Raw genomic sequence first — 23,865 nt, forward strand, 5'->3', positions numbered from 1 at the left:
GAGGGAAGAAACCATTGATGCAGCAGGAAGCAACCTGACAGGGTTGGTAAACTCTGCGCATGTCAGTAGGAAAACAATTCCAGTTAAAACCAAACCAAAACAAACATGCTTCTCCTAAATGTTATTCCCTTTGCACGCTCACCTCCAGGCATAACAAAAACTTGATGCAGTTTGCCCAAAGCCTTGGTGACACAACTAGCGTCAACAATATTTTCACCCCTTTTCTCTCTCCACTTCATGGACTCCTCCGGGTCCATGAGAAGGCAGGATCCATCCCAACATGATTTATACTGGTGAAATGATCTTCCACATCCCAAATATAAATCCCTAAAGTATTTTGCAAGAGGGTACTGCTTTAGCTCACGTTTTATGACTGAGATAGGGCGAGGTTCAAATGGTTTGCCCAACATTGGAAGAGACCCTAGAGCTCAGTTTGGATGGAAGGTAACCACTGGCTGTGTATTATTGCCTCTGCTCACTCCATAATGCTGCTTTCTTGGTGCTTGTGACCAAATTTTAACTACCACCTGTTCTTTGATGAGTTCTCATGGCAAATTAGGAGGAAAATATTACAGCAGCCAGGAAAGAACTGGAAAGTCGAGCTCCTATGTCCGAGTCCCATGGGGCAAGGGGAACAGAAAACCAGTAACACTGACAAAAATCAAGCATCTTCACACTGTAATCAAATATAATGACACATGCCACACTGCGTGCAAACCACAGACGTCAGAGTACAAATGCTGATGACCTAAGGCATATTTTACACCCAATGTCTAAAGATAAAATGCTAGGAGGATAGCCAAACCACCTTTTTCTCATTTAAACAGCAGTTCAAAACAGCTTTGCTATTTCTCTTGCAAATTAGGATGACCTCAGAATTTAAATTTCACTCTAAAAGCAGCACTGTAAATCACAGGGGCACTAATGGAAAAGATACATGCACACACACGTTGCCTGGAACACCCTCAGCTTTGGTGTGCAGGCACTGCTGTAATCAGTCATAGGCAATAACCATTAACTGCCATAGATAAGGCAGAGGAAACAAACACTCCTTGTTTGTTTAATCAACAAAATGATGGCCCAGATGTGTTCATCTCATGTTTAATTCCGAGACAATTTCTCTGCAAAAGATCCCTGGATTATATTATTGTATATGTTACAAGCCAACTGTTATTTGGCCTTTCCATAGGCTTGTTTAAGCATGCAAACACTGCTGTGAATTTTCAATGGAAACAACAGCTCTGCTGCCCACATCCTCCTCCAGTACCAAAATCCTGCCTCGGCCTTGCTCTGCAGTGCAAATCCATACTTACGCCCTGAGCGCGACCTCGGATTCGAAGGCATTCAGGTTTGCCACTTCTCCATGGCTTGAGGTTTCCAGGTTTCCAAACCTGAAAAAGCAGAGGGGTGTTTAGAAGAAACTCTACCAAATAAAAGCAATATCCCAAATAGCAACACTCATATACAATTATCATAAACAACTACCAAGTGCTTCTAGCTCAAACTACAAATATGGAATCTAACAGGTGAGCAAAATTAAGGAGCTTGAAGATTATTTCATCTAGGAGGGAAAAAAAATCCCAAAGAAGCAGCCAGGATCTTCCAAGGTAATTTATTAATTTATATGAAGTAGCCTGCACACAGGAGGGATCAACCAAAACAGCTCCACAACCCTCTGCCTGCTTCCACTCCATCCTTTCCCAGAGCAATACTGCAGTGTGCAAGGAGACTGTAACACAACCCCTTTCTCCAGTTCAGCTTCTGTTTCTCTAGCACCTGACATTCCTTCGGAGTGTTATTCCACACCAAGTTTTCTAGGGGGAAAACGCTCACTTTGTGCCAAAACTCCTACACATTTGTCACGGGTGGGAATGGCCCACAATGCTGTGAAACCACCACTGAGAAAGAGGAAACCATGGGAACAACTCCAACAGCAGCAAAGGAAAATCTCCTACCTACAAGGCTGTGCCTTGCAGGCAGCATTATGCACTTCATTTTCAATGGGAGTGCCCATTGTTTCAGATATACAGCTCCATAATTATCCGGAAAGAATTCCATGGCTCCTTACAGGCAGCTTTAATGAAGGCAGACGATTGCTCACTGTTCAGAATAAGACAAGGTGATTTTATACAGTCAGGTTTATACACCTGAAATTAGGCTGAAGGGTTAGAACTAGAGCATTCTTAAATGTTTGTGATACAACAACCTAGTTTCAGATAGAGAAACACAGTGGGCTGTCGTGTCAGAGCTGTCACAAACTCTTCCAAAAATGTGTCAAAAGAAATTATAGTAGTGGTAGCGTTAAGCTCCTCTAAAGTATTGGTTTAAGGCTTCATGTGTAAGAATCACAGATCTATTGCTAAAGCGAGAGGATTTCACTCTCCACTGCCATCCACGCTGTAAGATGCCTAAAATACATCTCAGCCAGTAGACAAAAGACACTCTTCCCCCAGGTGGGAGAAATTTTTTGATTAAAAATTCAATTTTTATATTCAGTTTTCAAAACTTGCCATTAACTCTTTGAGCAAAATTCATTGAGATGATTCCCAATGTCATTGTCCTACTATTGCACGAAATATTAAATACGTCTTTAGGTACTTTAGGTACATTAAGTACTTATGTTCAAATCCCATTAGAGACACGTGCTGATTTTTATAAGATAAATCCATAAGACAGCAATGAAGAGCAGGCAGTTTCCTATGCAGAACTGGAGAAGAATAACACTTTGTTATGCTGCCAGATGTAAACCTCTGTCCATCTCTCATCTCTACCTGAACAACAGTCATTAAATACGGGTTAGGAGGAGTTAACGAGACAGCTGATGTAAAGAACAGCCTTTCTGCAGCCTTCCAGGGCTCTGTTCTCACCAGCTCCTGCACAAAGAGCCATTCACTGCCCAGCCTTGTATGAATGCTTTGCATACAAAAAGAGACATGAGAAACAAAAGGATCCTGTAGCCCACAGAACTTTTCAGCCTTGCTTGGCATTTGGAAAGTTACAGACTCCACTCAAAAGGGACTGACTAAGCAAATGAGACTAGAATGTGATGGGTAGGACTGAATGTTTAAGTACTGAAAAACAGAGTGGAAAATGCACCCCTGGGTCTCTGTAAAGAAGAGGGAGGAAAATACTCTAAATAAATCAGAACTAATAAAGGAAAGGTGGTTCTCTGCAACAGCCCCAAACAAAGCCCTAAATAAGTTTGTGAGCATTGAAGCAAGCAATTTGGAAGCCCAGACTCTCAGCAAGAATAAGGTGGTTTGAATCCTACACATAAGGAATCATGGGAATGAAGTCACTTCTCTAGCTGAGTAGGCAAACCACCTGGTATAAAGGGGAAAGAGAGGGAATAATAGACGCTATAGGGCCAGCAGTGAGCCAAACACCACATAAAGCTGCTGTCCCAAAACATGTGGCTCTGCTACCACGGGACACATCCCTTCAACATTTCCCCCTCTGCCTTCCTTGTCCTCTCTATTGACCCTCTAGCAGACCATCCTCCAGCAAAAGGAATGAACAGAAAACATAAAACTAACTTGTTCTTTGCTGTCATTACCCAGCTCCAGCTCTCCCATAGTTCCCTCCTCTGCACACTCCTCCAGATAGGGACTGGTTGCTACTTTATCTGTGCCCGAGCCAAGCACAGCACGGCCCGGCTTTTAAGGAACACGATTATCAGGGGAAAATAAAATATGTAAGAGAGGAATCTGGCCTACTTCTACCCTCATCTGGACAGCTAAACATCTTTGGCTTCCATCACACTTGTGAGAATACCACTCTGGAATATCCCACTGGGGATACCAAAGCACCCCCGCATCCCAGGGCCAGAGGAGTTGCTCTCCTTTCCTTCCCTCCAGAAACTTGCATCGAGTGCTTTCACATAAAAATACAAACAAGATCTTTTTCTTTTAACTCTCCCTAGCCACTTGTACCAAAGAACTAGAAAATATCAGCACATACAGTGTTAAAAGCTTGGCAGGTTTTCAAAGCTGCCTGCTGCACTCAGTTGCCAAACTTCCATGAGTACTAAAGGGATTCGGATGTCCAATTACTCTTAAATAGCTTTGAAAACACAAGTCATCCCCCTCACTTCTCAACATACCAGCTAATGCTCAAAATATTGCTCAGTGACTTCTAATCTGTGGTTAAAAGAAAACCTTTATAGACTGAATCTGGCCAAAAAACTTTAACAGTGCTCCGGTCTGAAATTTAATCAAAAGCAAAAGCCTAATGTGAAGTCCTGGAGTGATAATAATAATAGGTTTCTAAAACTGAAGTTTCTCTTCAGTACAGCATCTGCTTTTTTTATTTGCCTCTGACACACAGGGAAGAGCACTCCACCTGCTTTTGGACAAATTCAGTGAATATTGCACTGCTTGGACAGGATACTCTTCAGACAGCATCGAATGACCAGCAAATATCCCCAGGCACTTAGGGTACAGAATACCCAGATTTCCCAGGACACTATTTTAACAGTTCCAGGACTCCGCTTAATCTGGATTTCTGTATGTCTAATTCATACATCAGAAACGGATAACAAATGCCAAAATTGTACTTTTTTTTTTTTTAAGAGATTGCCCTTTTCATTACTTCACTGGAACACAAAACAAAATGTAAGTACTTATAAAACACAGATTATTTGACACATTGACACCCACTTTAGTCTCTGTGCTGTGATTATTAACAAGTATCATTAAAAAGAAACTTGGAAAAACACAGACTCTTTGCTACTTATCCTGAACCAAGGTAGAGATGAAAACCAAGCTGCTTAAAATCAATTACCATCCATCTTTTTTTATAATTTTTCTTTGTAACATCTGCTTTTCTTCACTGGTCCATATAGCTCAGCTACATGTAAATCATTCCAACTTTTATAGCTTAAGTTTAATCTATATTTTGTCCCAAGCCATAAAATTCTAGATTATCCATGATATTCAAAAAGCCAAGAGAAACATCCACGGATTCTTAACCACTGCACTCCTAAGATTTGTGAGAGGGGAAGGAAGCGGTGACCTCCTAGGATTTCCTGTGGATTCTATAATTTATTATAAAAGGTTGGGCATAATGTTGACAAGGTCAGACACCCCATTCCTCTGAAGGGGACTTGCTCAGAGCACAAAAGGCAGTAAGATCAGAACTGGGCTCAGAAAAGAAAGTTATGTTCCATGGACACTTTTCCCCTGGACCTCCTTGCCCCCTCCTCACATTTTAATGCAGCATCAGAGGAGGAGGGCAGGATCAACTTCCTTGGAGCCTCAACATTTTTATATTCTTTTATATACCCACCATCAATTTTTAGCATTCCCCACATTCTGTGTCAGACTTGGGATGGGCTGAGAGGTAAAGCTCAGAGTAGTAAATTCTAAGTTTGCACTCCAGGATGGCTGCTCTTTTCTCAGCGGGTTTCTTACCTGACTGTCAAGTTATTATTATTAATATCATACAAATTAAGCCACATAATATTCCTACAAAGCAATTAGTATTATCCTTTTCAGATACAAAAGAAAAGCACAGGTAATTTATCCATGCCTTGTTCCTTATGTACCTAATGGGAGAGCCAAAATTAAATCCTAGGAGTTCTTATGCCACTTCTACATCCTAATCACTAATTCTATGTTCTAATTACTATATGCCAAAGTAGCCACTTCTGTACACCATTTGATTTTGAAAATGCAATAAATACGACACTCCCAAAATAAGACCACCTCTGACCCAGCCGTGTCTCAGTTCGAATTTAGGGTGAGAAAGCAATGCTGCATGTTCCAAGCATTTATGCAGACACAGCAGCCATGACTTAACAGTCTTGCCATAAATGCTATTCTTATAACATTTAGCAGTTCTTGTGCTGTCTGCAAAAATTTAGGGCTGCATATTCATGTGAAGTTATAGAAGGGGGAGGCAAATTCTTTGTTGTGTTTGTACAATCCCCATTTCAAATCTCCCCAAATAGGAGAGTTAGGTCTGAAAATATCAGCATCCAGCAAAACACTGGAATCTATGCTAGTTATGACTTTGCAGCCCCAGCATTCTGTTGAGGTTTTCTGGGGGGGAAAGCTGTATTCATTTTCCTGTGTTGGCCTGGTTTGGGTCTTTAGCAGCCAGACATGGCACACTTTCCCTACTTGGTGACTTTAATAAGAGTTGGGACGTAGGCAGCAATGCATTTATACACTGGATGTTTATGCTGAAGTTCTGGATTTTGCAGCATTCTTGACATGGGTTATTAAATCCATGCCCACTAAAAGCAATGGAAAAAATTCCTGATAACATCCCACTGTCATGTAAATGATGGCTCTGTTTCCATTAAATACTGGCTCTTACCTGTCCAGGAGAAGTTCCAGGACTGCCTTGGTAGAAGCAAAGGCCCTGTATGTTGAGAGGAAGATGCTGATGTAGGAAAAATCTGCATCCCCAAAAGCTGTGAGAAGGTTCTCCACCAGTTTCTCCAAAGTTCCAGCTTTTATAGCCCTGATCTTGGATGTTTCATATTGTCTGACAGTATGCTCTGGAGGTAACTGGTCTCCTTCACCCTACAAAGGGAAACAAAAACAAAGCACAAAAATCAGACAGGACTCAGATGCCTGACACAGCTTTCAATGGATTACATTCCATCTTATCACCAGAACTGCCCATCATCAGTTCCAAATGATTTTGTCAATTTTGGCTCTCTAAGCCAAAGATCAAGTGCTATATCAAATAATGGAGTTTTAAAGTAACTTTAAGATATTTCTCAGACGTGCTCCTCAAAATATTTTAGAGTGTGACCACTGTCAAGTTAACTCATGATTCTATCACATATTATTATCTAAAAGAAAATCCATTATCCCACAAAGAATAATATTTCTGAAGGGGAAAAAAGTGATAATTCAGTGTTTCACTGAACTTCTGAATAAACATGAAAACTGACCACAACTTTAGCACTGGCCCTTGTGATTCCCTTGCTGAAAATACCAGCTTTGGGGTGCCACACAAAACCAAAGGTCAGGAACACATTTGGATGCAAAACATTTCATGACACTTTTGCAAGAGGGTGTCAAAGTCATCTTGCCAACATTCCATTACAGCATTTCAATTTTCTCCTATAGTTTCCATTTGGCACAATATTTGTCCACAAATCAAGGGTTTGGAGTTGGGTGTGTTTTTTAAACAGCATTTGTTTTTAATGCTTAAAGCCTGATTAAAGTCTGAAAGAACTAGAAACATTCCCTTAAATTCTGCCATTATTTAGAGGACAGTTCAAAAAAGTATTTTTGTGATTGGTTTAAATCCTATTTTGTAAAGTATGTGGGATAAAAAGCCTTAAAAATGGGATTATAAATATAAAATATCCAACTGAGGGCATGAAGGCAGCATGTTAATGACTTGTAGTCACTACCAATCCTGGCTTGGAATACTGAAAAAACCAATCTATTAATAAAATAATTAGGAACAGATATCCAACCCACTTCCTATTTACGTTGCTACCTGCCACTGCTTTGGAATTGCTTCTAATAGATATCCCCCTTTGTTTTAAACAGTATGTATGTCTTTAACATTATTCTAAAGCCTATCTTTAACATTATTATAAAATTCTACCTTTAGCATTATTCTGAAGCTCTGCTATCTCATTTCCCAGCTTGCTGGGAATTAAAACACAACATGCTGTCTCCACTAAAAAAAAAAAAAAAAAAAAAAAACACAAACAAAAAACCAAAACCAAAACTGACTAAACAGGGAAAAATTTTGCAAACTTTTGTTCCATGGATCTTACGGCTTTTTTAAAGGTGTATCATGTGTAATATATCTGATTTAAAGGCAGTTCTGGAAATATATATTAATGATATACTTGAATTAAAAGTGTATCTGGAATTACATGGCCTACTGTCACTACAGAAACCCTAACAGGATATGTTGTTACCACTATATGTCTCCTACATTCAAATTTTCCCTAACCAAAACTTGGTTGGAAAAAAAAAATTCCAATTTTCTTGCTGACTTTTCATCTTACAATTAAAATGTACTTTTGAAAATAACTAGTTACAGAATGCAACCACTTTCAAACAGGGAAGAAAGCCTGCACCACTGCATTTAACTCTTAATTTTCTATCCAGCAAGATTGCCCCACTCACAATGTAATGGTTTATGAGCATATTTACTCAGTGCATGCAAAAAACCTCTTGTTCACTGATGTGGCTGTGTTCAAGAGGAGGTCAGAATCTGCTTCCAAGGCTGATACATGCACAAAATTTTCCATTAATTGCAACATTGCAACTTCCCCAAGACATCATGTTGTGAGAATGTTAAAAAGAAACAACCCCCCCACCAAAAAAAAACCACCAAAGCAAAAAAAGAACAACCCCAAACTCTGAAAAATATAAAACTGAATTTGTCAGCAAAACACTAAACTGTTAGAAATCATTGTGAGAGTTTGGGGATTGCTTGTATTTGTATTATTTTAGCAATTCTGCTTGTAAGTTTAAAAGGAAAAGGGACTTGGCAGACGAGCTCAATAACAGGCTTGGAGAATAAGACCTTGTGGGCTGAGTTTCATGCTAACAGGAAACTGCTCAGTCTGGATTTAATCAAGAGGCCATCTCTTCACTGACATAACCAGGCTACCCAAAGGCAAAGGAGTTTTTATGGTTTTTTGTGCGCTCTGCTCAGAGGAACAATCTATCTACTGCCATTAAAAGATGCTCCTAAAGCTCTTTGCAGTTTTTGACAGTGGCACACGGTGACCAGTGTTAGTCATACTAATAAATGCCACCAGCTTGGCATTGTTTTGTGCATCAAAACAACAAAAAAAGGCTCTCCAGCTCCTGTTTGTCTCCTTCAGCACCGTGTCCAGCAGTCTAACAGAGATGCTGAATCCCGCATCTCAGGGCTTCAGCAACATTTCTTTGGTCCTTTACCATAAACAGATGCGGCATTTTATAGTCTGATTTACACTTTTTAACAGCTCACTTTGATTTTTCAGGCAACAGATCAGAGCTTTGATAATCTGCAAGTGCAAGTGATGAGCAAGTACTTCCTACAAGACTGACAGTCTTTCAAAAGCAAATGTAAAAAGATTGAATGGAGGGATATCCCTGCATATCCTTATTTTTTGCTGTTGTGCATGTACTGATCTAGTGTAATTCCAACATCTTTACTAACCCTTGGCAATGCTGCACCTTCAGAGAGGCCCACTCTCTTTTAAGGTGATCATCTTACAGCTATACAGCACAAAACATTACCTACATACACAGTTCTTGCTGAAACAGGAGAGCTCCACGCAGACTGAAACGCATCCAGGCTGAAAAAACTTCCTGTAAACACTACCTCTTAACCTTCAATGGGATTATAAATTAATTCTAAACTCCATCATCTCCTAAAATAATGTTACGCCCTAGCAAGAGGGATTAGAGACTCAAGGGAAAAAGGAAAGTTAAAACTCCGATCAGCACAAAAACAGAGACTGCCCAAATAAAGACACACAGAACTGTAGTCATTATTTCAGAAATGTCACTGGAAACAATCATTTTTACCCAGAAAACCACTGCTCTGCAAGTTTTCTCCAATGCAAATATTATCTGTTGAGATTCTGAAAATGTGAACCATGGAATGAAATCAAGGTAATTGTTTTTTATTAGACAGAGTGGAAAAAATACTAAAACAACTGGGGTGAACAATAAATGAGATATCACATCTTTTTCATACTCAGTCATTTGAAACATTACCACTCGACCAAAGACTTGTTTTATTCAGATATTCTGCAGCTATTTTCAAGAACATCTAGCTAACTCTTAAACTCCATTTTTACTGATTTTGACAGATTTTAAATGCTTTTCACTTTCCTTGAAACTTACAGCTTTTCCAGATGGAGTTTTCCACTCTGGTTTTAGTAACTTACTGGACAGGCACCCCATGCTGGAATAAAACTGCCTAAAGTACACTTTACCTTTTAAGTTAACTCAAAATAAGGCACTCTAATCAAGAATTTAACTCTTTGTCTAAATGTGATTCTGCGTTAACCTTCTGAAAGTAGAAATACGATACTCTTATTTTTTCATGTTGCTTCCTCACACACAGGTTTACCAACAAATATCCTTAGTATCTACACTCATCCTTGGGGGAAGTGAAAAAAAATAAAAACAAAAGGAAAAAGAAATCAAATCATGGAATGACTGAGCTTGAAATATTAACAACTTATTTGACATAGTGTTTCCTTCCAACAAAGCCCTTAATGAACTTTATAACTGAGCCTGCTCTCTTTTAAGGGAAAGAAAGCAGGATTGTCCTGTAGGTGTATTGACAGATAAAACCCACAGCAGCTGACAATCATGCTGGACTGACTCAAACTCACACCACATGACCATTAAATAAAAAAAAAAAACAAACCTGGGAGAAGTGGTAATTTTGCCCTAACAATTCCACATAGCAGTGACCAGACTAATCTTATCAAACAGTCACAAGAATTTCAAGTGGGTTTGGGGCAGGCCCTGGCTGTACACACCCCTCCTGACACCAGTTCTGCAATCCTGGAAGTATTTAAGAGCCCTGCATCCCACCACTGTCCTCTCTGTCCTTGTCCCCTGCTCTACTGAACTTCCAGCCTAGAAAACAGCTTGTATGAGATAAGACTGAATTTGAAGCAGAATTTCCAGCCTTGGGAAGTGCGGCTCGCAGTGCAGGGCCTGCAGTGCAGACTTGCCTTCCCAAGGGCAGCTGCTTTTATCCCACAGTGCACTTGGAATTAAAATGAAATAAAACTACTACAGAACTCTCTCCATTTCACTAACTCCCATTTCCCCATTTTGGATACTGATGAAAAAAAGAAAAATCAGAATTCTGCATGTTGACTGCACCAAACTCAGAAGCCAAAATAACATCATGAGCTCTTTCCTATGCTCCAACAACAAGGGGTATTCCCGGATTTCCAAAGCTCCACCCTTTTCCTTTCCTTCCTTACCACATAAATAACCATTCTTGGCAGCAACCCAGAATTTCCAGGACCAATTAATTCCATGATCATCACACAAAAGGCATTCTCATTTTCTCCTCAGAGCTCACAGCCTAGCTGGTATCTGTCTGAAGCGCTGGCAAACAGTAATAAAAGCTGGGGGGCAGATTTAGGGGAAAAAGGAAAAAAAAGAAAAAGCCTCTTATAGAAATGCTGTTGCTCAGTTAGAACCCTTTCACTGAGGCACATTGCAGCTCCTTGAAGCCACTCTGAGGAAAATAGGAAACATTCCATAGTGCTGAGCTATGCATTCTCACACCTTCTGAAGGGATGCAAATTTAGACTCATTTGGGTATCGGTGCATTATGTGGGACTAGCTCTAAATGAATCAAAGCAAAAGTAAAGAAGCCTAATTTACACATCACCTCTCCCTGCATGCATCTAAAGGAGTTTGAGCAAGTGCATTAAGAAACTGAATCTTCAAAGAGGTCTAGGTTAAAATGGCATTGTGCAGCTCTTACAAATGGTGGAGCTTATCCAGCCATGGGAACACAGAAATTCCTGCTCTGAATTTACCCACTTAGAAGCATCTGTGCAGGAAAGGAATGTAGCCTTATTATTCAGTGAGAATTCAAGTCCTCCAAGAGGTTCACTGTGCAGCACACAAGTTTTTTAGAGACCAAAAATCCCCCCAACAGCTCCAAATCCCCACCTCTACCTCGTATGATATATGCACTTACCTTCTCGTTGCTTCCTACCTACAGAAAGCTCCTTCTCATCCTGACTCTCACCCCTCTTCCACAAGGCTTTTAACAAAACCAAGACAACCCCTCCAACCCTCTCCCCTTTTCTGAGTGTCCTCACTGAGTTAACTGAACCTGAAAAATCAGATTACTGAAACCCTTTTCATTTTTGTTTGTTGTGTTTCACAGCTCTACAGTTTACCACAACCCTTAAGCATGCCAGAGCTGTATTATTATTTTCATTGCATGTCAGTATTATGAAATATTGCTTGTCCTGGTTTTGATTGGATATTGAAGCTTAGCAAGTTCCTAAAACAAAAGTAAGAAGAAGAAACCAGTAAGTCAGGTAATACTCTTAGTCATGTGCATCTTATGCTGTTGGGGGAAGATCAGCCATCAAATGACTAGAAATATTCTTCTAGTCCAGCAAATGAAATGTGTCCCACATTAAGTATCTTCCCAAAGCCCTTTTGTGTTTGAGAAAAATCATTAGTAAAACTCCTCTCTTCAGTGGACAGGAACACCAAAATATCCGATCACCAAACGGAGCAGTAAATAAATACACAAAATAATAAACAGCTAAGGGAGAAGGGCACCAGGATGAAGGCAAGGGAATAGGTTTTAGTGCCCACTTCGGCAGTAAAATCAGCTCATTTTATAATATATTTTGACTTCTGGAGCCGAAGGAAGTGCTACACAGTGTCTCCGTGACGGAAGAGCTCTACAAAGTCTCTTTGAACTTGCATAAAACAGTCTGTGATTAACTGTCAAAACTAATAAAAGCTTTCACAGGTATGGATTACAGAGGGTCCCTAAGGAGGGCAACAGGCAGCTGGGGCAGCTCCCCTGTGCCCCAGAAACAGTAAATAGTAATTACTGTTTCTGCTAACAGCCCTATCTTAACTCCTCTTCCTCCTTCTCCACACTCTCACTGCTTCCAGTCTGTCCTGGAAATTCACAGGTGCCAAAGCACCCAGGAACCAATTCTAGGAACCATAAGGGAAAAAGGAAGGGGTGCCAAGCAGGGAAAAACAGAGTATAAAAGGTGGCAGACAGCTCGAACATTTCACTGGACTCTCATCATGGCTGGGCTTCGCGAACGAAGATTTGGGAAGGCACTAGCCACATTTGCTGCAGACACGCTGGTGGCTTATGAGCCAATACGTGACAGACATATCCGATTGCAAAAGGCGCAGCAGAAAGACTCCTTAGATGGTGTATTCTGCAAGACACGGTTCTTTCTGCGTTGCCTTTTTTCCTCGAGAGTGATCCTGCGTGTGTTCTCGAAGGAGACAGCTGCGTTATAGATGCTGTGTCTCCAGGCCTCCCGATTTGAGGCCAGAGTAGACCAGTTATGGTGATCAATATGGCCAAGGCTGAGATGTTGTTTCAGGGAGTCCTTGTATCTTTTCTTCGGGGCTCCTCTCATGCGGCAGCCAGTGGCAAGTTCACCATAGTCACTGGACTCTAAACCAGCTTTTAATGATTCTGATTATAGATTACAGGGATGGGTACAGTGCACCTTCCATCTGAGGAATACTGAGAGGTTCAAGTTCACAGTATAGCAAATTCTGTATTTATATACAATATTTCTAAGCTGCCTAGATGTTAAAAATGATAACTCTATGCCTACCCTAAGAAACACCAGAGGAAAGCTATTATGGAAATTTTGTTTGTGAAACACTGGTCTGTAAACCATTTGCCATGTTTCTTTCATGAAAAATGCTAAAATATGCTGTCATTTTTTTAATAAACACCAAGTGTGGCAAAGAGAGGGTATGACTGATATTACCACTAACATAGACAGATTTCATATGGTATCATGACTTTTGACTACCAATAGAATATTTGCCCTGTGAAAAGTAACACTATTTTTTCCTCCTTCCAGAAATGCAATTTAAATTCATTGTGAAGCTCATCAAATCACTTTCTGCTCAGTCAGTAGAAACAAAGAAGGTCCTGTATGAGACAGCAGGCAACAGTGCTAAACTCAAAATGGATTAAAGGGTGCCACAAGTAATAATTCTGTTGCATAATGGTAGCATGAATGCATATTACATAACCCAAAATGCTTTTATTCATCCTGATTATATTGTTGGCTCTCCTTCCACACTGTAAAGCTTGCTCAAGCAGTACACAGAAATTAAATTTATATGAGTCAGGAAATCAGTGTAAACTGCTACTGCACTCAGTGAAAACACCAAGGGCAAGAGTGATAGATTTTTAACAGTATGAAGAGCGGGAAATTAAAACTGTAGGTATAGGGAGATTAAATGCATCCAGACAGAGAAAACAGCAGGATACTGATTCGGATTTTAGAATAAACTGAACCGGAAACAAGGTATTTTTGTGGAGCAACAAATATCTAAGAAATGCTGTTATGTGTTTCATAATAATTACTGTGAGCAATCTCTAATGGCAAGCTTTTTAAGTATTTTATAAAAGAAAGAGGTTAGCAGTAAGTAACCACTTTCATGACCACAGCATGAATATGTACCTAAATTGAGTTATAAACTTCATTTCCATGGCTGTGCTTTTTACTACCCTTTGTTTCAAAACTAAGAGACCTCTACAGGGTGGGGTCTGAGTAGAAAAAGCAGTAATAGTAAGCTAATGTTTCCTAATATTAAGTGTTACCAGCTTATTTATGTGCTGAAAGAGTCCAAAAATATTAAGGCAATTATTAGACCAGGCCAAACTGCATTTTTACTGTACCATCTAGACATCCCAGGGGATTGACTGTGGAATCTCTTTGGGTTCTTCTCTTGTACACACACCCCTATAGAGACAGGGAGTGACTCTGTGTGACTACGTGTGTGTGTTGTGTGTGTATGTACCACACCTGGATGGCAGCATCCTTGACCAAATTCTACAGGTATTTTCTCTATGATAAATTCTGTATGACAAACAAACATATGACAGCTAAACACACTGCATGCCCCCACAAATTACTGGATTCTTCTAACCACAGCACCAGCCCTTACCCCTTCTCTTTTGACACAGCAGAAACAGCATGAGCTGGCCCTGAACCCACTGTAGAGATCTGTATTTTGGCTTAAGAATGCTGCACTTGGACTTAAATCCCTAGGCAATGGACACAAATCAAAACACATAATTATGTGGCAGTATTGAGTCAGAACGCAAATAAGTATAGCTTATAAGTAAAGGGGAAAGAAAGAATGAAAAAAAAAGATAAAACAGAAATTGTCCACGTTTTGCTGTCTGTTCTTTTGATTTTTCTTCTTTTGGGGGGGTTGTTTGTTTAATTACTCATCAGGAGTTAACAGCATACTTCTGCTCTTCTCAGTCCTGTTCTGACTTTATGACCACCTGATGTTTTCCTGAACAAAGCGCCTGTTTTTGCAGGAAGAATGCAAGCCTCGTGCTTTAAGTAAGTGTGCAAGAGTTCATTCACATTTTGTCTGCTACAGGGAGCCAGCAGCCCGGAGCACAGCCAGAATCAATCCCAAGCACTCCAGGGGAGGAATGCAAAGGCCTAAGATCTGCCTTCCAAATGAAACACGTTGGTGTTACTTATTGGACATTTCCAACAGCAGCACAATGGCATCTTCAACAGAAGGACACTGTCCCTGCCTAAGGATTTCTACTCTAAAAATACAAAATGCACCACAGGTAGAGGACAGACTTTACTACAAACCAAACAAACAGAAGTATAGGATATCTTCATAATAATTTTCTTATTGCATGGAATATTTCAACCAGGTTCCAAACGCACCTCAGGAGCATTTGGTTAATTCATCTCTTTTGCACTGAACAGAACAGTTAACCATAAGGGGGTACTCACTTGTTTGCATCCCAACACCAACAAAGCTTTGAAATGTTATGAACCTCATTTGACAAGTTGAGAAACACTCCAAACAACTGAAGGACATTCTGCGCTTGATTCAAGTCAAAACAAAAGCTCAATATATTCAGTGTATGAAAGCTTATGTGGGGCATCAACTATATATAGGAAGGAATAAAACCTGAGATAGTTCTAACGTAAGGGTTTATTTCTGCTTTAGGATATATAGATACTTACAAGTTTAGATCACTGATTTTTAAGAGTCAGAGCCACTGAGATCTGGAAATCTGACGAGTCTCCAGTTTGAAGCCAAGAGCTCTGAACACATCTCAAAGCATTTATTCACTCCATATTGTCAATCATTCTGAGGACTTTCAATACAAAAATGCCAATCTGTAATAAAACATGTTGTTTTACTCGCACAAAGAGCCCATGGAGCGCCCAAAAAGGAAGAAACAGCCACTGACCCGGGAGAAAGGTTAAGCCTTGGTAAGGAGAAAGGCAACTGTACCAAGTAGCTGAGGGGGATGGGAAAGGAGAGAAAATAACCCCTTAAACTCCTTTCAGACCAAAAGGTGGGAAAAATATAAGAGAAAAATAGATGAAATAATAGAATGTAATAACAGGATCACTCCACAAAGCATTTCAAATGCCTACACCTCATAGTGCCACCCACCATGGCCCAGCAGCAGCATTGGTGGCTGTTGTCCGCAGCCCTGTGTGGGAGATCCACGCAGGTGGCAGAGAGGAACAAGTCACAACTCCATCAGGCTGTAACCCAGTAACCTGCAGAGCAAAAGCTTCTGAGTGCTGCTACCACGTGGCACGAATGTCCCCACCCTTCAAAGGTCACACAGTGGCACACAGATCAAAGACCTGAAGGGTTGGAATAGGCAGAACATTAAATCTTTCAGCACAATGCTTGGAAGCGATAACAAAAAGCAAACAATTCTGCAAAGCATAAATAAAGGGTACCAAAGCAAGTCAAAGGACATTATTCTTCCACTGCATGATGAGACCACATGTAGAGTATCGTGCTCTGCTCGAGCTGCCTTATTTTTAAAGTAGCTATTTCGAAGCTGAATGGAGTAAAGCAAAGGGCAACCCACACAACTCCTATATTTGCAGAGCCTAAAACAGCGAGGATGCAAAGTTTTGCTTTACACACACCAAAAAAAAAGGACCTGAACACTCAGAGTTCTCCCTGACCAGGAGGAGGTTGCTGGGCTGCTGGAAAACTAGCCCCCACCAAACTCCTGTAGGGTGTCACAATATGGCCCTGACACCTCCTCGCCATTAAAGTTCTTGTGATTCTTTTGGTAAGTGACTGTGTTCAACCTTATTCTGCCTCATTAAATCTTTGCTGCAAACAAATTGTAACCTGAACTTTAGAAACAGCCACACACAATAACTGGGGGGTTTTTCTCTCTAACAATGGCCAGATGCTATGGAGGAAGGTAACACCTGTAACATTCAGAACAACCAGCCCAGAGGAAAAGACTCTTCTCAGCTGCAGGACATGTTTGTTTTGTAGCTAAATCACAAAAATTAATGTCTTGTGTTTTCAATCTAATATAGCATTCATGCATTTGTTCTCATTATTTATATAAATGTCCAGTCCTTTCTGAATCCTCTTAGACTCAGCTGGACTCGGCTACTTTTCCAGTGGTATGTCCCTTCAGGTTCATTTCATGCAAAGCAAAATCACTAATTTCTTCCACCCCCTTGCTTTCAAAACCACCAATCTCCGGAGGTAAAGTGTCCCTTCTCCACTCACTGTTTTAAATATTTTTAGTATATCCTCCTATTCACTGCCAGAACAGAACCTCAATCCTCTGAGGATTTACTGTTAAACCAGCACATCAACTCTACTTGCAACAAGACACAAATTAAACAGTCCTCACCTTTTCAGTGTCACCAAATCCTTTCCCATCTGTGGACCCCTTTTACTAGGTCTCTGATCTTTGAGATGAGGAAACAAGCACCAGGAATGAGTGATGCGCTACTGTCATCCCCTTTTCTCAGCTTCGCTTCATCCCCCCCTTCCCTGACACAGTTTCATATTTGAGCTTGCTTTCACAACAGCATCATGGTGGGCAAATGCTTCCACAGAACTCTGGACTCTCAGGAGCCCAGGTCTTCTTCCCAGGTGGTTTTAATTAATTCACTTCTGGTCCTAAATTGTTTCCATGTGCTGCTGTGCCTTGTTAAGCAGCTGCTCCTTGTAGCATATATGTCACATGTGGGGAAGATATCCATGTGATAACATTATGAAGCCACTAAGTAAATATTACCAGGCAGCTCTGACAGCTAATCCATCTCCCCCTGACTTTTATTTAATGTTTCCAGCCCTTCAGCAGCCTAAAAAAAAAATAGCCTTTTTAAAGTTGCATCATCCCAGGAAAACTTCTTCCTCCTCTCTTTCCCCCCTCCCCCCCCAAATAAAGGGGAATCTACCAAACCCAGGATACAGCACTGCAGCTGAATTTTAATCCCCACCCAAATCATACTTCTGTGCTATGTTACATGACAACACACTTCACATAGTCAGTCTGCTGAAAATTTGCGGCTGTGCTTTGGAAGTTATTTGGATGAAAGATGCTTTAAGAATGCAAGACCATTATCATTTCACTTGGATATGTTTTTACTTTCCTTCCAGTCCCTAACTTGTCACCTATTGGTGACATGGTGCTGAACCGAACCACAGCACAGCTGGATTCAGGTGTTAGCAAGAGTTCAGTTTGGTCCAAGGTAGCAGGATTTCCAGGAACAGTAAAAGGATTTCCATATCCAAACCACAGAATTCCTCACTACAGCTTTAAAACTTGATATTTAAAAAAATCAAAATTAAAAAGAAACCCACATCCTCACACATCTCAATAAAATTCTTATTCCAGAAGGTGTAAATACCTAACATAGACTTTATAGTTGCACCCCATGTGCTAATGTACCACCCATGAAGAACTACGAGTCACTTCTGAAGAGCTTGCATGGCCACTGAACAGGAAAATAGAGCATTTAGGGGGTGAAACAAGGGCAAAAGTAGTTCTGGAAGACTGGAAGAGCAAACCATGACAACTTCCTGGAGACAACTCCTGGTTAGCTGCTCAGCTCTTTAGGAATGAGATCCCAGTTCCCTTTAGGAATAATGTTTTACAATCTCTGATACCATGTTGCTGAGGTGAGAACACTAAGACATCACACACATTTTGCCTCTGCTTTACAAGACACAAGGCTCTGGCTACACAAAGACAAGCAAGAGCAGGATTCAACACCAAGTTAGCGTTTATTTACCCCTTTCACACAAAATAACCTCATTTTTTCAAGGGGCTAAGTCACCACTTTGTGCTCATTTCTTCACACAGCTGTACCCCCTTACAGTGCTGGCTAAAGGAAGTTATATACTTAGCAACAGATTCCTAGAGCAGTAGTAAAAGATGGAAGTTCAAAGTGTGCATTTACACACAGATTTTTAATTAGCTTTACCAAGGTTAAATTTAAATCCAAGTGTGACTAACATGCTTGCGATGCTTCAGCCTGTTCCTTAAATGAAAACATCAAAACCCAAACTGTAAAACTAATGGTTTCTCCAGGGCTATTCTCTGTACAGCATCTCAGTCCAGTTCTTATGCTGCTGCTCCCAAGCTTTCCAATGACACATAGCCACATTCCTTGCCAGCTCTTCTTTAACCCAAGTGACCTACATCTAAGCATTCAGAAAGAAAATACCAGATTTTTTTGCAATAAGCTGATTTTTGGGTTATTCCTTTGACTTTCTACTTCTTGACAAAGCAATTCAGTGATGTCAGCAGCAAGACATTTAAGGTGCTGAATTCAGGGAGAACCTCTACCATCCAAGCAGCACAGTTTAAAAAGACAGTCATCCTGGCTGTTGGAGGAATTCCCAGGAGAGCAGAGGATGTCATTATATTCCTACATGTCACAGGTAAATTGAAAGTATGCCAAGGGCAAGTTTTTGTCCATAAGCAGGCTGGCTGTGAGCTTTCCAAAATGCAGATACACACCAGTGCAACAGCAGAGCAGTCTCCAACAACTTTTGCTCAAGAGGCTCCCTTGGCTCTTGTCATTCCACTTAATCTAAAGATCATTAGCAAGAGATGCCTCTGCACAGCCCTTAGGAAGGGAGGCTGCCTTTGTCCCTCTCCCCGGTTCCTTGCGGCCATGCTGGAGTATCCCTTAACTCTGTTAATAACACCACAAGATTAAAGCACTGCCACCCTGTCACGCTTTGACAGCTTGGAATGGGAGGTTTTAAACCCAACTGAGAGCATGACACTGTGCTGCAAAGCCAGTTACCCCTCTAATTATGCACTTTGGATTTGCAACTGGGAAAGTAATGGACAGTAATCTTTCAGGCTTCCATTTTAAAACTCTTAATAGGCTCAGTTTCTATTTTTGAGTGTGTGTTGCACACACAGCCTCTATTACCCAGCTGATGACTGTATCCAAGAGTGCTCCTTAGGATATCCCTGGAGCAGAGATCTGCGCCTGAACCAGGAAGTAAGGAGAAAAATATTCCATCAGGAGTCATTAATAAGGGCTATGATACTATGGTACTATTATGCCCACAACTGAAGGAAGGACAGGAGGAAAGAGCCTACTCCAAACCAAAAGACAAGCTGAATGAGATGCCAAAGCTTTCTTCTGGATAACTGTGTACCTGTCAGAAGGTAAAACCATTCAGTTCCCTCTGCATACACCTACTTTGTGGGTCTCCAGCCCTTGAAAGCACTTCCCCCATGCAATACCAATGTGAGCACACCCCATCTTTCTTCCTTCTCCAAGACAGTTTCCCGGAGGATCTGGAGTGGACAACAGCACAACTCAGTTTCCATAGGGAGCCTGTCAGCTCCTTGGGAACCGCCTTTCTGCTTCTGCCAAACACACGGCCAGAACTACACCCTGGCCTTGGTCTACGTGGTCAGGACAGGCTGGAGGAACCTGATTGAAGAGTCTGATTTAGCCAAAAGGGACCAACACATGCTCTAAATCAAGAGACAAAACAGCAAGCTGCAGCAAGGACAATGATCAGCCAAGCCCTGGCCTGCTGCTTCCACAGGAAACTACACTCAACCAGAACATCTGGGATCTAAGAGTAAGATAAAAAAGAAATCACAGAGCTGGCTTGGAAGACACGTGGGAGGGCAAGAGCAGGCTCAAAGAAAATTTGAGGTTTGCTTGTTCCTAAAATGTTGATGATTCCAGGCACCATTTAAATCTCAACCCGTATTTAGGAGGTCTGTGTTGGAAAGAAATAAATCCAAACTAAAGCTTCTTTTCTGACAGTTCAACTCAAGAGAGAGGATCGTGTCCTAGGTCCTAACTGGGATACAGCTTAGTTAGACACAAGTTTTTGCAATGTTTTTCTGACTGAACTCTCCAACACAAGCATCCTGCCAGGGTATGTGACTGTAGAAGTGTTTAGAAGCCAAACCTGTGGTCACATGCAGTTTTCAGTGCGAGACAAGCACTCAAAATTTATTTTCAAAACACCACAAAATTCCCAGGAAAAGTAATTATCAAATAATATCAGTGTTAAGAAAACACACAAATGTTTAATGATAGACTTGGTACTTTTCAGCTTTTCCCCCTTTCAGCATTTTAAGGTATTGAAAAGCGCCTTTCTACAGCAGTTCATTTTTAATTTTGGAAGAACATGTTCTGCTATACACCCAATGTTACAGTATTAAAGACACCTTGAGACAAGTAATATTTTGAATCCATCTCTGCCTGAACAAACTCCAGAGCCAGAAGTTCAGCTGTGACCGAGAAAGTGGAAAGAAAAAACCAAGTCTCTCAAATCTGCTCTAGACGTGCATACAACAGCTAAAGAAGCCAGGCAGGCTGGCCATGAGGGAGCAGAGTATTCCTATGTTATCTGGATATTTAAGACTCGGAGTCTGCATCATCTATCAGCAAAGCACGAAACTTGATGTGTGAGGATGGGCTCTGAAAGCTCAGCAGTCATTTAAGATGTGGAAATACCGCACGGAGGCTCGGGAGAACTGCCGTTCCTGGCCGCAATTCCTCTGACCTGCCCCACGAAATACTCCAGAGGCAGACTGTAAGTCTCTTCCTCACTCTTCCCGGATACAGGACTCTGATAGGAAAAATATCTGCAGGCTTTAGGGAGCCCCTCCTGTCTCAGAGGTTCATTCCTCACTGCTTCACTCAGACTCCAAGGGCTAGACAGCGGCCACCCACCCCTCCCTAATTTCTGGAAAGGTGAGATAAAGCAGCACAGCGGTGAACACAGAGCTCTACAAAAGTCATTTCACAGCTCTTTAAAACCTCGTTAGCTTTTTTTTTTTAGTAACCCTCTTGTCCACCTGCCCACACCACATCCATGCCTCTGTTCTTCCTACACCACTCTTCCCCACCTCCCTTCAATTCCACCTCTTCACTTCTCTACCCGCTGCTTTTTCCATTCGTTTTCAACTGTTTACTTCTCAGTTTACTGTTTACAATAAATCACTGAGTGCAGTTCACCACTCCAACACCATTCATGCTCTGTCAGCATATTGCTCCTGGCCACAGAAATTCAGGTATTTAGTGGCTGATCTACTTTTACAGCCACTGCTTTGCTGTTCTTATCTCTTTCAAGCTATCGTATGACTCAGCTTGTCTTTCTAGCCACACATCCCTTGCTGCACTTTCAAACCTTCTATTCCAGTTACTGATACAGCTTTTTCTCTAGCCTGACATAATGCCACCCAAAATCCTGCTGCAGAAAGCATCCTCCTCACCTGCTCTTTGGAGCGTGCCATCCATCTGTACAAATCTCTACTTCTCCATCCTTTTCTCTCACAAAGAAGTCAGGCCATGTACCTCAGCTTCCATGGCTTTTGTGGCTTGTTCCTCTCTCTCAGGACCCTGGAGATCTCTCAAAGTATATCCTGGAGACACCAAAACCCACTTTGTTTTCAAAAAAAAAAAAGCCTTTTCATGTTTTCTGTGGTTGAACCTATCATGTTTGGGATTCCCTCTCACTGTCTCCAGAAGGTACACTTGACTTCTGAAGCTTTGATACCAATCATCAGCTGAGACAACAAGTGTGTACAGACAAGCCTCTTCAGATATCACATCTGTAAGTTTTTTTTAGCCAAAATAGTGCTTTTGTGTAGCATCTCACAATGCTGAGCTCCTACCAGGGCTATTAATACTCCCTAATACTGTAATGCTTAAAGTCCTAAGCTTCACTAAATATTTAGTATTAAGTATTTGGTGACAAAAGCAGTGGCTATTATTGGCAGCCTTTGATGTCTAATATTAAATTTAAAGCTAAGAAATTTGGTGATTATCCAAAAGCTTCACACTTCTGAAAGTTATAGAACTGCTGATGCCTGCCTAAGTCACAGCCTGTTTTTCTTTTATTAACTGTAGAAATTTGAAACACAAGACAGACATTTCTATATCTAAATAGGCAAGTGTTTACGGTGCTTAAACTGGAATTTTATGATTGGCCTTTAAACAGACCATTCTCTCATCACAGGGCCAACCACTCAGTGACCCTGGATGGGTTCTCAGGATGCAGAACTTTAAGAAAGGTTTATTAGACTTGACCTACACCAACAAACCAAAAGCTCAGTGCCTCAGAGAATGTCAGACTGCTAAAGTAGTCCTTTACAGGTCACAAACTGACTTTGAAAAGTAATTTTTGAAAAAGTAAATCCAGGCATGCATGTAATCAATAAGAGAGTTACTATGTTTGCGACTCAATACTTGCTGATTTACAAACGGTTGTTCCCCCTCTTCAGCTGACCTTGAGTCTTCAGCCTAAGCCTGACTTAGAGCACCATCAAAAAAATTAAGTCCAACACTGATAAATCCAATGTCTTGTTAGTTTAGTGCTATGAATTTCAAAGCATAGGACAAAAAAAACATCATAAACCCCTATAAGCTCCAGATAAAAAAAAAAGTCACCTGATGATGATTTTAAAAGAGACTTTTCAAGGCCAGACTGCTGGGGGCAGGGATGACTATTCATAAATAATGCTCTGGGTTAGAGGCTATTTATTGATTTTAGGACCACAAAAAAAGCCATTAATAAAACAAGATCACAAAAAGGGCTTAAAATATTTTATGTTCTGAAGAGCTTAAGGGAAACAAACAGCCCATATGTTTCAAAATATGTTCAGATAATATGCAAGAGATTTTTTTTGTTTGGGGTTTAGTGTTTTTTGGGTTTTTTTTTTTTTTTGGTTTTGTTTTTTTTGTTTGTTTGTTTCTGAGAAAGGCCGGCCTGGAAGCTGAACTCACCGATTTATGCCCAGAACAGGTGTGGATTTCTGACACACTGCCTCCTTCCCCACAAACAGGGCTTGATTTTGACCTCAGAAAACTAACACTAGCCACAGAAAGCTAAGAGTCACTGC

At 40.8% G+C, this 23,865-nt stretch overlaps 1 protein-coding gene across 1 annotated transcript in view; it reads right to left on the minus strand.

The window, feature by feature from the left end:
• RGL1 (ral guanine nucleotide dissociation stimulator like 1) overlaps window positions 1–23,865 on the minus strand; it is a 53,760-nt gene that overhangs the window by 27,461 nt on the left and 2,434 nt on the right. Inside the window, exons 3-4 of the mRNA XM_032696723.1 lie at window positions 6,322–6,530; window positions 1,314–1,391 (exon numbers count right to left, since the gene is read on the minus strand). Coding sequence (XP_032552614.1) covers window positions 1,314–1,391; window positions 6,322–6,530 — 287 coding nt within the window. The remainder of the gene's footprint in view (window positions 1–1,313; window positions 1,392–6,321; window positions 6,531–23,865) is intronic.

Source organism: Chiroxiphia lanceolata, chromosome 9, assembly GCF_009829145.1.
Source record: "Chiroxiphia lanceolata isolate bChiLan1 chromosome 9, bChiLan1.pri, whole genome shotgun sequence".
In the NCBI taxonomy this organism is placed as follows: domain Eukaryota; kingdom Metazoa; phylum Chordata; class Aves; order Passeriformes; family Pipridae; genus Chiroxiphia; species Chiroxiphia lanceolata.